At 36.4% G+C, this 14,296-nt stretch overlaps 1 protein-coding gene across 5 annotated transcripts in view; it reads right to left on the bottom strand.

The window, feature by feature from the left end:
* LOC150108648 (single-stranded DNA-binding protein 3-like) overlaps positions 1-14,296 on the bottom strand; it is a 511,764-nt gene that overhangs the window by 320,559 nt on the left and 176,909 nt on the right. For all 5 annotated transcript variants that reach the window (XM_090416121.1, XM_090416119.1, XM_090416120.1 and 2 more), the window contains exon 9: positions 282-342. In XM_090416121.1, coding sequence (XP_090272247.1) covers positions 282-342 — 61 coding nt within the window. The remainder of the gene's footprint in view (positions 1-281; positions 343-14,296) is intronic.

Genomic DNA, 14,296 nt, shown 5'->3' on the forward strand with positions numbered 1-14,296 from the left:
ACTAATGTCAAGGACAAGTCATACACTAACATATGCTGGAAAGTTACAAAACTGTGTGTGCCAGTTAAAGGAGAGCTACAAATTATTCATCAACATAAAATCTTCAACAACATTGGATACTGGATATCAGCAGAAGTAAATGAACACTTATAGTTAATACAACGTTCAATGAACAAAACATAGTATGCTAATATCAAAAATTTCAAAACATATTTCAACCAACTCTTAGGTGATTTCAAAGTATCTTTCATCCCTTGCAAAATGTATATTTAGCAACTTACCTTGCCTCGTAGGGTCCATACTATTTGGCATCATTGGTTGGCCGGGTACAGCACCAGGAGGCTTAAATGAAAAGAATGAATATAGTGAGTATTTTTTTAAAAAAAAAAAACAAACATATATTTCAAGATTAAACATTTCAGAAATGCCCATATATTTGTTTTCTGTTAACACTCAACAGAAAACAGTTCTTTTCTGGTCAATGGGATGGGATGTGTTAATTTTTTTTATAGGTATCATACTTGCTTGTTGTCTATCCATATAAACAGATGTTAAGCAGCACTAAATTTTCTGTCTCCTTAGAGAAAAGTTCAGTGTCTTTTTTAATATGGAATCTGGAACAAATGTTGAACTCGCCCATTCCTATGTTGAAAGTTTTTCCACCTGGTTATACAATAAATTAATGATGCCAAAAAATTATACAGCACCAGGAGGCTGTATTTTTGATTTAATCCTTTATCCAGTGTAAGCAAACAAAGTTTGCACGTGAAGTAACTTCACGACTGGGCAACTTGTATATAGAGACTAATTACTTCACATCACTTGTCTTAGTATACCCTAATGCAAGGCACATATCCTTACAGACACATATAATGCTATGCATTATGGAAAGGGTCACTACCCAAACTGGTTTCGACCTATGTATAGGTGAAGCAGGCTCTAAAAATAAGACGATCCCGAAAGATCGCCCAACTCAGCATTGTTCCACTCAGTGACGGGCTCAACCCATCACCGAGAAGAACTTCTCAGCATTGGCTCTACTCAGTGGCAGGCTCACCCCACCACCAAGCTGAGCCATAATCTCAACATGGCCCCACTCAGAGACAAGCAAAAACCTGTCCCCAAGCAGAGCCTCTCAAATCAGAGCCAGTACCGCACTGGTTTCAACCTTTTTGAGGTCTCATCAGTGGGAGCCAGACCCAGAAGTGATACCAGGTTGAAGTAATGCAGGAGTCATATTTCCATATACAAGTAGCCAAAAGGTGTCACATCTACTCTGGATTAGAGAGAAAGAGAGAGAGAGATGTTGAAAGTTTTTCCACTTGGTTATACTATAAATTAAAGATGCCAAGAAATTATATTCTTGGTTTAATTCTTTATCTAAGTGTAAGCAAACAAAGTTTGTGCATGAAGTAATTTATAGTACAGCCAAGTGGAAAAACCTTCAACATCTATCTCTAATCCAGAGTATTTTAGAAATAAGCTGTGACAGCTTTTAGCTACTTGTATGTGGAAATATGACTTCTGCATTACTTCAACCTGGTATCACTTCTGGGTCTGACTCCCACTCATGAGACCTCAATAAAGGTCAAAACCAGTCTGGGTAGTGACCCATTCCATAATGCATAGCATTATACATGTCTGTAAGGATATGTGCTTTGCATTATGAGATACTAAGGCAAGTGATGTGGAGTCATTAGCCTCTATATAGAGGCTAATGACTTCACATCACCATATCTAAATTTGAGATATGCATTAGAGTTAAAGCTTTTTTTTTGTATAACTGAAATATAAGACTTGATAAGATTTATGCATTATATTTTGATCTTCAAATATATAGTTAAATATCATTTGTTGCATTTCTGCATGTACAATAACAGACCAAGAAGAAAGAAGTACCTGGTTCCCTTGGTAGAAAAAAAAATCTAATGAATTCTTTGTTTAAAAAAAAAAAAAAAAATTGTATTAACTGGAAGTAATTTCAGCAAAGCAGTGTTCTTTGCTGAAGGAAAAACTTTACCATCCACATGAGACTGTCTAATTCATCTTCAGTTTGAAAAACCTTACAGAGATTCTTTGCATCCTAAACAGGATGTGAAGTTTTATAACACACAAATTAAAAATGCCAAATAAATCTCCCCACAAACTAATACAGGGCATGAAAAAAATGCCAGAAAATTTTCTGTAATGCATATAATATTGAACTCTCTCCTTCAAACCTACGACAACAGTTTTTAAAGACATTTTTCTTGAACACTATTGCAAAAGGTTACAACTTTATATTCTTTACATTTGTTGTTAGCTATTTTACTTCATGTTTATATATATGTTTCATTATATCATCCCGATATCATTCCAAATGGAATGGGCAAAAATCTCCCTATTTAAAAATTAATATACAGTCATCCGTCGCCTTACGTCCAGGTTCCGTTCCATCCGGCAGGACGTAAGTCAATATATTAAATCAACAGAGTTATAGGGGTTAGGGACTTAACAGTAATAAGTATACTGTCATTTTAAATTTTAAACCTTATTATAAAACTGTATTGTGTGTTACTGCCACTATAAAACAGGAGAATAATCACCCAAATCTTCTTCCACAATCACATCTTCATCTTCCCTATGCGAACGATCAGGCTGTAGCTCTTTTGGCGTAACCTTTGTTTTTTGATGAAAATGCCCAATGTGCTTTGCTTATTCCCCTTCTTTTCATCATAAATTTGTTTATAGCAAGCAAACGCATCATGTACTTTCATTTCTATTATTAAGTAGCGTTCAACATTGGGGTCCATGTCTTCAGCCATTTTGAGAACATTGCTAATGTTATATTATAACATTAAAGTTATCGCCTATCACCAAGAGGCGATAACTCAAGCACTTCAAAGGCAGAAACACCAAGCCGACATGGCATAACATCCACTTCCTCCACGAGTTCAGACGACACACACACACGGTCGAAACGGCTCGCACCCCGTTAACCCTCTTCCTGGCCCCCTTTTCCCATAAACCTTTCCCCTTTCTCAAAAAAAGGTCTCTATTTTCAGCCTCCTCTTTCATCTCTTTCCTACCCCACAAAAAAAAAAAAAGTGCTCTGCCCATCCTTAAAAATAATATATGTATATATTATATAAAAAAACCCGGGTTTTTTTCAAATTAATTCTCCCACATTGCCTAACCCCCCCCCCACTTCCCTTTTAACACCATAACAGCAGAAGTATGCACATCGCAGAAAGAAGACAGGTAACAACATCCAAGAAAAGGTATGTGCGAATTTTCTTCTATTATGCTACATATATTTGTCTCTAAAATACATCTGCAATGCCCTAAGAATTCTTGAGTAAAAACCCAATGGCATTAAAAAAAGGGGCACACCTAAACGATAGCTATAATTTTTTTTCTACTTTATTAAATGCAGAAGGAAGACATTTTGTAAATCTAATAAAGTGACCAATTGCAACACTAAAAAAAAAAAGTCAAATTGTTACTTAATTTATATTTTACACAAATTATGGACTCTACAACCATGTTATAATACGCTTGTAGATGTCCATAATTTGTGTAAAATGAATGCTGATAACCATGTAACACTAAAGGAAAGGATTCTGATAAATTGTTACTACGAGCATCTCAGAATTAAAAGACTCAAGAATGGTAACCGTGATACACACAATGCCTGCCATGCATTAATTCATTCACAGATATAAACTCAAATGGTTCTGGCAACCTATTCACTCATAATACTACTCTCCAAGTAAAAAATTTTAATACCTACATCATGACTAATCACATTCTTATAGGACTTCCTGGCATGACCTATTGTTCTATCCCATCTTGTCATGTACCAAAACGTTTCTCATATCAGTCTTACAAAACAAACCCCATTTAGTAACTTATGCTTTGATTATATATCCCCTTTTTTCTGCTATCAACTAATTTCTGTATCAACAAGCTGTTCATTGTCTTGGATGTTCACTTCTGGATCCTTTCCAGCACTTACTCATTCAAAAGAAACCCAGTTATCACATCTGTGCAGAATATTCCAGACAGTAATATACGAAGTAAAATAATAGCTTCATTATCTTTACTTGTCAGTATTTTTCAACATCCACATGATCCTTTGGGCTATTCTACCCACTTTTGCAGACAGGGAATTAATATTCCTCCAAATATTAATTCCCTGTCTACTGTTACTCCCAAATCACTAGCTTTGTCAATTTTCTGCAGTTCAGTTCCATCAGTGTAGTGCATCTTATATACTTTTCATCCCAAAGTGCATAACCTCACACAGGGCCACATTAAACTGGCAACTTATCCTTCGCCTGCACTGTCATCTGTTTACATCACCCTGCAGGATCACATTATCATTATTACCTATTGTCAAAACTAGTGTTGCATCATCAGTAAAATTGAATAAGTCCCCTCAAATCATTTATGTCATTCATATATAAATGAAAGAGCAGCAGTCCCAATGCAATGATGCTCAGCTGGTTTCTCTTGGATTATACTCCTCAATACATTACTCTTTTACATTCCACAGAATATCATATTGCTTATTCTGTACTTCAGCCCAACACTCAAGGATGCCCAGTTTTAACCCACTAGAGTGCACTATTGGGGTGCTTAAGGGTCAAAGCTGTATAACTGAGAGACCTCCACATAGTCTTTAAAGGAATGTGGAGAACCGACCAGGGCTTCTAACTTAATGTCCAATCCTCACCTTCTCATGGTGCACCTGTTGGGTATCTATCTGGACACTGAACGAACAAGGATGGGCTGGCAATTTGGGATTTAGCTGACCGAATTGTATTCTTATTGGCTTAAAATAATATACAAAATGATGGAACAACATGACAAAATTTCATGCTGGCTGGGGCGTCGCCAGGTTAAACAAGGCCCCCCGTTGTTTTCATCAGGGAACAAGGCCGAACAGTGAAAAGTCAGCTACTGGAACAAATCTGAAAGCACACCCCAATTCAACATCACCAGAGTTAAAGATCGGTACTATCAACATAAGAAGCCTGAATGGCAAAGAAATGGAGCTAGCTGAGGAATTAGATAAGTACCAGATTGACATAATAGGGGCGACTGAAACAAAAAAGACAAAAACTGGTGAGATCTTTCTGAGCAATAAATCCAAAATGTTATATTCGGGCAATGACAATTAAGGAAAAGAAGGGGTAGCCATAGTATTCAACACTAAATATGAGGCTAATCTTCTTGAATGGCAGGCAGTCTCAAGTAGAGTGATGTGGCAAATATCAGAATGGCGAATTGGACAATGAGACTTATTTGTGCCTATGGTCCCACAGAAGGTTCTACTAAGGTAGAAGTGGAAGAATTTTTTGATGCTTTAGAGAAAGCAACTGATACAATGAAAAAGGAAAAGTTGGTCCTGTTGGGGATCTAAATAGCAGAGTAAGAAAAGATTGTCAGACATACAAATATATTTTGGGAAAATTTGGAGAAAAGAGCAAAACTAATAATAATGGCAAATACCTGTTGGATTTCTGCTCAGGACATGGACTGGTTATTACTAACACCATGTTCCAACATAAAAATGTGCAAAAATTCACAGAGAGAAGAGGCAAGGAATAAGAAAAGTCTCATTGACTATGATTTTAAGAGGAACCTGTGACATAGTAAATTAAATAATAAAGAAACACATAAAAACACCATGATATCTTTAATTACTAAAAAGACAAATATTTCGTACTAAAATTAACAGTACATCTTCAGTGTCTGTTACAGTAATAGGAATGGAATACAAGCAAAACGTTTGGTGGATCACCTATTAAAATACAATTGTTACCGCGTGCTAGGAAATAATAGAAAATAACAAATTTAATCTATTAAGATAAATGATTTTTTACATAAGATAAAAGTCTCCCAGATCTTTGAGAGAGAAAGACAGTTTCACAACTTTCTTTGAATAAGCGTTCATATTTGAATCTGCATCTATGGAGGAGAACAGCTTTATCCCACTGGACACTATGAGTAGCGTCAATACTGTACTGCGCCAGACCAGACACCTGTTATGGGGTTCTGAGGAAATAAACTCAAGAGGAGAAAACCTGAGTAATTTCTTAGATGAAACAGGTCTAATAACTCTCAACAGTGGAAAACCCATTTACCTGTCTCATTCTTATGGTACAAAAGATGCCTTAGATATTACAGTGGTCTCTCCAGATCTTCACGGCAAAGCTATATGGTCTGGTTTGGAACTGGTAGGAAACGACCGTACCCCAGTATTAATCAACCTGAACCCGAAAATAATTAGACCCACCCAAAAAAGAAAATATCATTGGAACTTCTAGAAGGCAAATTGGGAGAAATACAAGGATGAAGTAAGTAAAATGCTGAGAGATTGCACATACCATGATGACTTAGACAAAGACCTACATAACCTGGAAGAATACTATCCTAAATGCAGCAAAGAAAAATACTATAGGAGAAAAGTTATTTCAAACTACACAAAGGTTCACCAGGAACTTGCCAGTAAAATAACTAAATGAAATGAATTATTTAACATCTTAAAAATTGGAAGCTTTCCAGAAACCAGGATTGAGTTACTGGGGTATGGTTGCTTCCTACTGGTTCCAAAACAGACCAAATAAATGCTGAAATTAAACAAAAATATAATATATTACAAAGAACTAGGTGGCAAAAATTTTGACACAACTTAAATCGAAACACTTCAGATACCAAACTTTGAAAACTGACTGCTAATTTACAAAGAGACCTACCAAAGGCAAGTGAGACTAACACGCTAAAAGATCCAGATGGAAATATCAAAACAGGAGACAGGGAGATTGCAAATACATTGGCCTTTCATTTTCAAAATATAAGCAAACTAGTGATGAATACTAGGAAAGGCCATCAAATATCAAAACAGGCCATCAAATATAATATATTACAAAGAACTAGGTGGCAAAAATTTTGACACAACTTAAATCGAAACACTTCAGATACCAAACTTTGAAAACTGACTGCTAATTTACAAAAGAGACCTACCAAAGGCAAGTGAGACTAACACGCTAAAAGATCCAGATGGAAATATCAAAACAGGAGACAGGGAGATTGCAAATACATTGGCCTTTCATTTTCAAAATATAAGCAAACTAGCGATGAATACTAGGAAAGGCCATCAAATATCAAAACAGGCTTGACAGGAGAAAAACGCTGCAAATTCCCCAAAATATAAAAACAAATTATTCTGGGATCCATTTACAATCGCTGAAGTGAGAGATGCCTTGGAGAGACTAGATACAAATAAATCATGTGGACCAGATAACATACGAGGAATTATGATCAAGCATCTTTCTTCCCTTGCCCTAGATTGGCTACTTTGCCTATACAGTCATACCTCGATTTATGCGAATCTGGAGCTACGCAGTTTCTTATATGTACGTATTCCCGTCCCGCTTCATGCCTCACCACTAGTCGTATCTTTCAGGCACCGGTTGCATTCGCCAGTGTTGCACATGCTGTGAACAAGCACTGACGTGTTTCGCGTGGTCTCCATTCATGCACGATTTTTATAGTCTACAACCCTTGCGATTGTTTAATGTTATGTTCTTGATAAAAATTTTATCACATAAAAAATAATAATGTCGTCCAAAAGAAGCAAGTCTGATTCTGATATAGCTAGCAAGAAAAGAAAAACATCGACTTTGGAAACAAAACTCAACATTATTAAGGATTTTGAAGGCAGAATGAAAATTTGTGAGCTAGCAAAGTTCGATCTACAGGAATCCACAGTAAGAACAATCATAAAAGAAAGGTTTACAGATTTTGGAGGACATAGATTCTGACAAGGAATGAATTGTAGCCACAAGGCAAGGGATAAAAAATTTCTTCATAGCAAGCTTCATTAGCTTGCTATGAAGAAATTTTGCGTGACACGAAAAAGACATTATACCGTCGGACGAATCTATTAGATTTTATGAAACCATCAACATCGAAATAACTTTCTTTTTTTTATGTACAAAAAACTACAATTATGATTATATTTCTTAAAAAATATAGGTGTTTTTGTAAACCTTTGGTCCCAATTGTATGTTTGTATATATAAATTACATGCAAAATTATACCCAGTTACGCGAATTCGACTTACGCGCTTTTTGTTGGTCCCACCTACCGCGTAACTTCGGGGCTTTACCGTACAACAATAGCCTAAAACAAGGAAAAGCTTCAAAAGAAGACAGACACAATCATACCAATCTTAAAGCCTAACAAACCTCAAGACCAACCAGGAAGTTATAGACCAATTTCACTGACTTCAATTCCAGGCAAATTGATGGGAAAAAATGATACTCCAACGTAAGAATTACTATCTAAACAAAAATAGTATACTAACACATTTTCAGGCTGCCTTTAGAAGAAATCACTCAACAACTGATCAACTTTTCTACTTAACCCAGACAATTCAAGATAACTTCCAGACCAAACCTACCAAATCCACCATTGCAGCCTTTATAGATTTTAGCAATGCCTTTGACAAGGTGTGGAGGCAGAAACTCTTTTCCAAACTTTGTCATATTGGAATAGAAGGGAAAGTTCTAAACTGGATTTAGGACTTTCTAAGAAATAGAACAATTCGAATTAGGATAAATAATACCTTTTCCAAGAAAGTGAAAATAAGACAAGGACTCCCTCAAGGCAGAATTTTGAGCCAACTCTTTTTTTCCATCTACTTAAATGACTTAGATAAAAATATAAATAAAGAAACAAAGATAGCTATGTTTGCTGATGATTTGGTCCTATTCTCAGCTCACAACAACCTAGAAACAGCAGAAGGTCACTTAAACAAAGCCATTGAAAGTTTATCTACATACTGTGAATATCAAAAAATCAAAATTAACCATATTAAATCAGAAATTTGTGTATTTACCATTAATAACCACCTCAGAAAGTGGAGACCAAAGAGACTAAACAGTCCACTAATTACCTTTAATGAAAACCCAAATACCTCGAAGTTGCTCTGGATCCATTACTAAGCTTCAATAAACATATCAACAATGTTGCAGTCAGAGCAAAAAGAAGACTAAATATCATGAAAAGTATCTCAGGTAAAGAGTGGGGGAGCCGATGCTAAAACCTTAAAAGTCACATACACCTCTATTATCCGACCCATAATGGAATATGTTTCGCCTATCTGGATGCAAACATCACAAACCAGTTTAGACAAGCTTATAAAAATTCAGAAAAATGCAGCTAGAATCATATGTGCACTAAGGAACACAATTCCTGGAAAAATAGCAGATTCGAATCCAACCTTGTTCCTTTAAAAATTAGAAAAAAAAAAAAAAAAATCTGCTAACGCCTTTTTATTCCCGTATATACGGGAGTAGGCGAGGCCATTTAGCCCTATCTAACTTTTGGAGACTGAGTGGGCAGTTCAATCTCCACTGGTACCCAATCAGAGACAGATGGCCCAAGGCTATCACTAATTAAGCGGTACGCAGTGAAGAGAGACGGCTCAAATGTGCCGCCATCTCGTGGTCTCTAACCCTAACACAATATATTTAATGTCTGAAATAATGTGGGTTCTACGGTCGATTTTCTTGAGTTTACAGGACGAAAAACCCGAGTTTCCGGGAGGAAAAACCTGCTTGCCCGTGCCAGAGATCGACTAACTCGGGAACCGGTCGAAAAAAGGCTTAGAAAAATTTCCTCTAGTCGCCGACTAGACTCGAAACCAAGACTTCCTTCGTGCGGCCTAGCGCGATGGTGTGCAAATTCGCCTATCTGGATGCAAACATCACAAACCAGTTTAGACAAGCTTATAAAAATTCAGAAAAATGCAGCTAGAATCATATGTGCACTAAGGAACACAATTCCTGGAAAAATAGCAGATTCGAATCCAACCTTGTTCCTTTAAAAATTAGGTGGCAAGAAAATCTTACTAAATTTGTAGAAAAAAGAACTAACCTTGCACATCATAGAACAAGTGAACTTTTTAAAAATTGTCAACCAACAAATAGAATAAAGAAAAAATCAACAATGCATGAAATCATGGAAAATAAAATTCCCTTGGATTGTCCAAATAAAATAGCCAACTACCCAGCATTTCCTCCAAATCAAGACAGGAAAAATATAGTTATCAACTTTGAAATAGGGAAACATGAGAAAAAAAGCCTAGAAACCCTGAAATCTTGAGATCATTAGGTCTTTCAAAAATAATGGAATATGGACCTGACTCAATAAAGATCTACACAGATGGCTCCAAAAATCCAAATGGAAATTCTGGGAGTGGCGTACTCATCTATGGCTCTCAAAATATAGAACTAAAAACAACTAACAGTATTGGATGCAACTCATACCACGCAGAATTAATAACCACTAACACAGCACCGCAACATTTGGATAAACAAAACCCAAAGGAGTTTATATATTTCACAGATTCCTTAGCAGCCCTTCAAGCTATCAAGAAATACTTAGAGACATAGCAAAAAACATAAACTACATAAGGATTCTGAAATAATTTTCCAATGGATCCCATTCCATGTGGGATTAAAGGGAAATGAAACTGCAGATGAAGTAGCAAAAATGGCTGCAACATCCAGTGACACCACAGATTTCAATCTTTTTAAAACCACTCAAATACAAAACATAAAAAGAACGAATCTCCAGTACATGATTCACCACTGGTATTCAGCAGAAGAACCAGGAGCTAGCATCAACTCCAAGTTTAATCATTGTGCCACTACCATGATCTCTCGCCTCAAGACTGACCACACAAGACCAATCAAGTTTAGCAATGGCATAAAAGTCTTCCCGATCTGCAAAATCTGTAACATCGGCAATGAATTTACTAAATTGTATGAATATTTCCAAATGTGAACTTTATAACAACCCAGAAAATGTGCTGTATAAAATACATGAATTTGACCTCTATGATCTGGTGTAATAATAATACCATAGTATTAAAAAAAAAAAAAAAAAAAGTATCCTGTACACTTATTGAAAACACATATCAGGAATTTGATGATCATGATATATCTTATCATGATCATGAAATATCTGATTATTTTTTATCTGATACCAATTTATAAGAAATGTACATTGGTTCATTTCCAGAGGCATCAAGTCCCGTTTTTTGAAGAGGCTTGTAAGTGCTTAGAGTCATCCCAGTAGCTGTGCTGCTAAAACCCAAGTATTTAAGTATCCTGTTATTCTCTTAATAACAGTGTCTGGAATTCTATTGGTTACATAAGATTTGGTAAATGATATTATCTGTGGGCCTAGAATATCCTCAAGCATTCTTAAGTTCTTTTCCACAGTGGATGGTATATAACATACTGTTTGTTGCTGTTGCTCTTCCTAGCTGAAATGTTTTGGTTTTAAATCCTCCCATCCCAACACAAGAAGTTATGCCCTTGAATATCTGGACAAGGATTAATTGCAGGGAAAGCTTACATGTATGAAAATTTAAGACCATAATTTTTGCTGGTACTGTATTGGTTTCAGAGTTCCCTTAAGTCTTTTTTTTTTTTTTCTAGTTAGTATTTTGGATTATTTAAAAGTAAATCAAATATCCATTGTGCCTCCTGTTTGCAAAAGCAAGGAAATTTACATAATTCATCTTTATTCATCTAAATAAATAAAGTTGAAGTTTGAATAAAATTCTATAGACTAAGTATTGTGGCGGCAGAGTTGGGGGTCTTCAGAAGAGCTCAATACATTAGCAACTGTGAATAGAGTCCCCCCCCCCCCCTTGGGCATTGTTCTGCCCAACTGGCCACCACCATTCATCCAATTACTTTTAATCATGCAAGAATTGCAGCAGCCATTGGTCAACACCCACACACTGCCAAAATCCAACTGAATGAAATTCTCATTATCTTCCTTCATTCCATTCACCTATGTTCTTTAGAATGATCTCCCATATACTGTTCTTCCCCATGAGTGCAATCCCCATAAAAAAAACTGAATCCTAAATACTAAATATTTCATATTCAGTAATCCAGTCTCTCAGAAACAATGATTACAGCATGTACAAACATATCAGATTAATACTCCTAATCAGAAATGGGATAGCTGTGAATATAAGGAGATATAGCTATTTCACACTCCAGAGATACAGCAGGAAAACATGATCAAATGTTTTCCTGCTGTATCTTTTGTGGCAGCCAGCCCAAGAAGAGAAAACTGATCATGAAAGGATACTGGAACATTATTAAATGCAAATGGGAGTGAAATAAGATCTTTCTTGTAGGTAATAAGACAGACCAGAGTTTTTAATAGCACTGAAATTCAGAGAGTTGTGTTTACCCATTTGAGAATACTAAGATCAGAATTTAAGTCACTGGCTATGGAGGATCTTGAGGCTTTGATCATTCGGGTAAGGTTACCATAGCACCATCAGGATGTGAAAAAAGGGTTAAACAAGGAATAGCAGAAGTAATGCCCAACAACCTTCACAAGTGACCAGAAGGCTCAACTGCCAGTTAAGTAGGAGGCAAGCTTATTGCATTTCATTCTTATCAAGCTTACTCTGGAACTGTTAAGTTTTTGACATCTCTTTTTAGGTTGTAGTGTATGCTGAATGAGAAGCTAGAGTTTTTGATTTGAGCAACCAAACATATGCCACATTTTTATCATCAACTGCAAAGGCACATTTTGTGAGAGAACCAGGACTTGGATAGTGGTTGGAGTTTTACAGTGGAGTCTGGAATGAATTCCCTGACTCTGGTGAGGATTCTTTCGATTATTACTTAGTGTAAATCTATAAAAATGGAGACTTGGATAAGATTATGGTCAGTGTTTCCAAGAGGAGAGTAGACATCTACAGTGTATTTGAAAGAAGAGTTGGTTAAAGGTAAAAGTTGGTAAAGGTACAGTGTTGGAAAAATGATGAAGACTGTCTGTTTTTCTGGTTGGTAGGTTAACTATTTGTGATAGACCATGATGAATGATTCAGCTTGATCTCTCAAGTTAGAGAAGGGGAGTGAGTTTGAGTTATGGATGTCCAAGTCTTCTAGACTGAATAGGCAGAATCATTGAAAATGTCAACTGTGTTGTGAATGGAGAACCTGTGGAACAAGTAAAACATTTCAGCTACTTAGGCACAATTTTTACTGAAGATGGTAAACTAAATATAGAAATAGACAACAGAATCAGCAAAGCTGGTATGGCGGGAAGTCAATTGAATAAATTCATATGGAATAAGAAAGAAATTAGTCGGAACACTAAATTAGCTGTATACAAGACAGTGTTCAAACCAATTTTAACTTATGGATCTGAGAGCAGGGTCAGAAGTAAAACACTTGACCAAAGACTAGAGACTGCAGATATGAGAGTCCTGAGAAGGATTAGAGGGGTGCTTAAGGGTCAAAGCTGTATAACTGAGAGGAGACCTCCACATAGCCTTTAAAGGAATGCGGAGAACCGACCAGGGCTTCTGACCTAATGTCCAATCCTCACCTTCTCGTGGTGCACCCTGTTGGGTATCTACTTTGATACTGAACGAACGAGGATGGGCTGGCAATTTGGGATTTAGCCGACCAAATTGTATTCTTATTGGTTAAACCAAAATAAAAAATGATGGTACAACATGACAAAATTTCATGCCGGCTGGGGCGTCGCCCGGTTAAACAAGGCCCCCGTTGTTTTCGCCAGGGAACCAGGGCGAACAGCGAAAAGTCAGCTACTGGAACAAATCTGAAAACAAACCCCAACTCAACATCACCAGAGTTAAAAATCGGTACTATCAACGTAAGAAGCCTGAATGGCAAAGAAATGGAGCTAGCTGAGGAATTAGATAAGTACCAGATCGACATAATAGAGGTGACTGAAACAAAAAAGACCAAAACTGGTGAGATCTTTCTGAGCAATAAATACAAAATGTTATATTCAGGCAATGACAATCAAGGAAAAGAAGGAGTAGCCATAGTATTCAACACAAAATACGAGGCTAATCTTTTTGAATGGCAGTCAGTCTCAAGTAGAGTAATGTGGGCAAATATGAGAATGGGGAACTGGACAATGAGACTTATTTGTGCCTATGGTCCCACAGAAGGTTCTACTAAGGTAGAAGTGGAGGAATTTTTTGAGGCTTTAGAAAAAGCAACTGACACAATGAAAAAGGAAAAGTTGGTCCTTGTTGGGGATCTAAATAGCAGAGTAGGAAATGATTGTGAGACATACAAAAATATTTTGGGAAAATTTGGAGAAAAGAGCAAAGCTAATAATAATGGCAAATATCTGTTGGATTTCTGCTCAGGACATGGACTGGTTATTACTAACACCATGTTCCAACATAAAAATGTGCACAAATTCTCATGGAGAGAAGAGG

This window comes from Typopeltis vanoorti, chromosome 3, assembly GCF_054136105.1.
Source record: "Typopeltis vanoorti isolate ZY-2024b chromosome 3, IOZ_Tvanoo_1.0, whole genome shotgun sequence".
Taxonomy (NCBI): domain Eukaryota; kingdom Metazoa; phylum Arthropoda; class Arachnida; order Uropygi; family Thelyphonidae; genus Typopeltis; species Typopeltis vanoorti.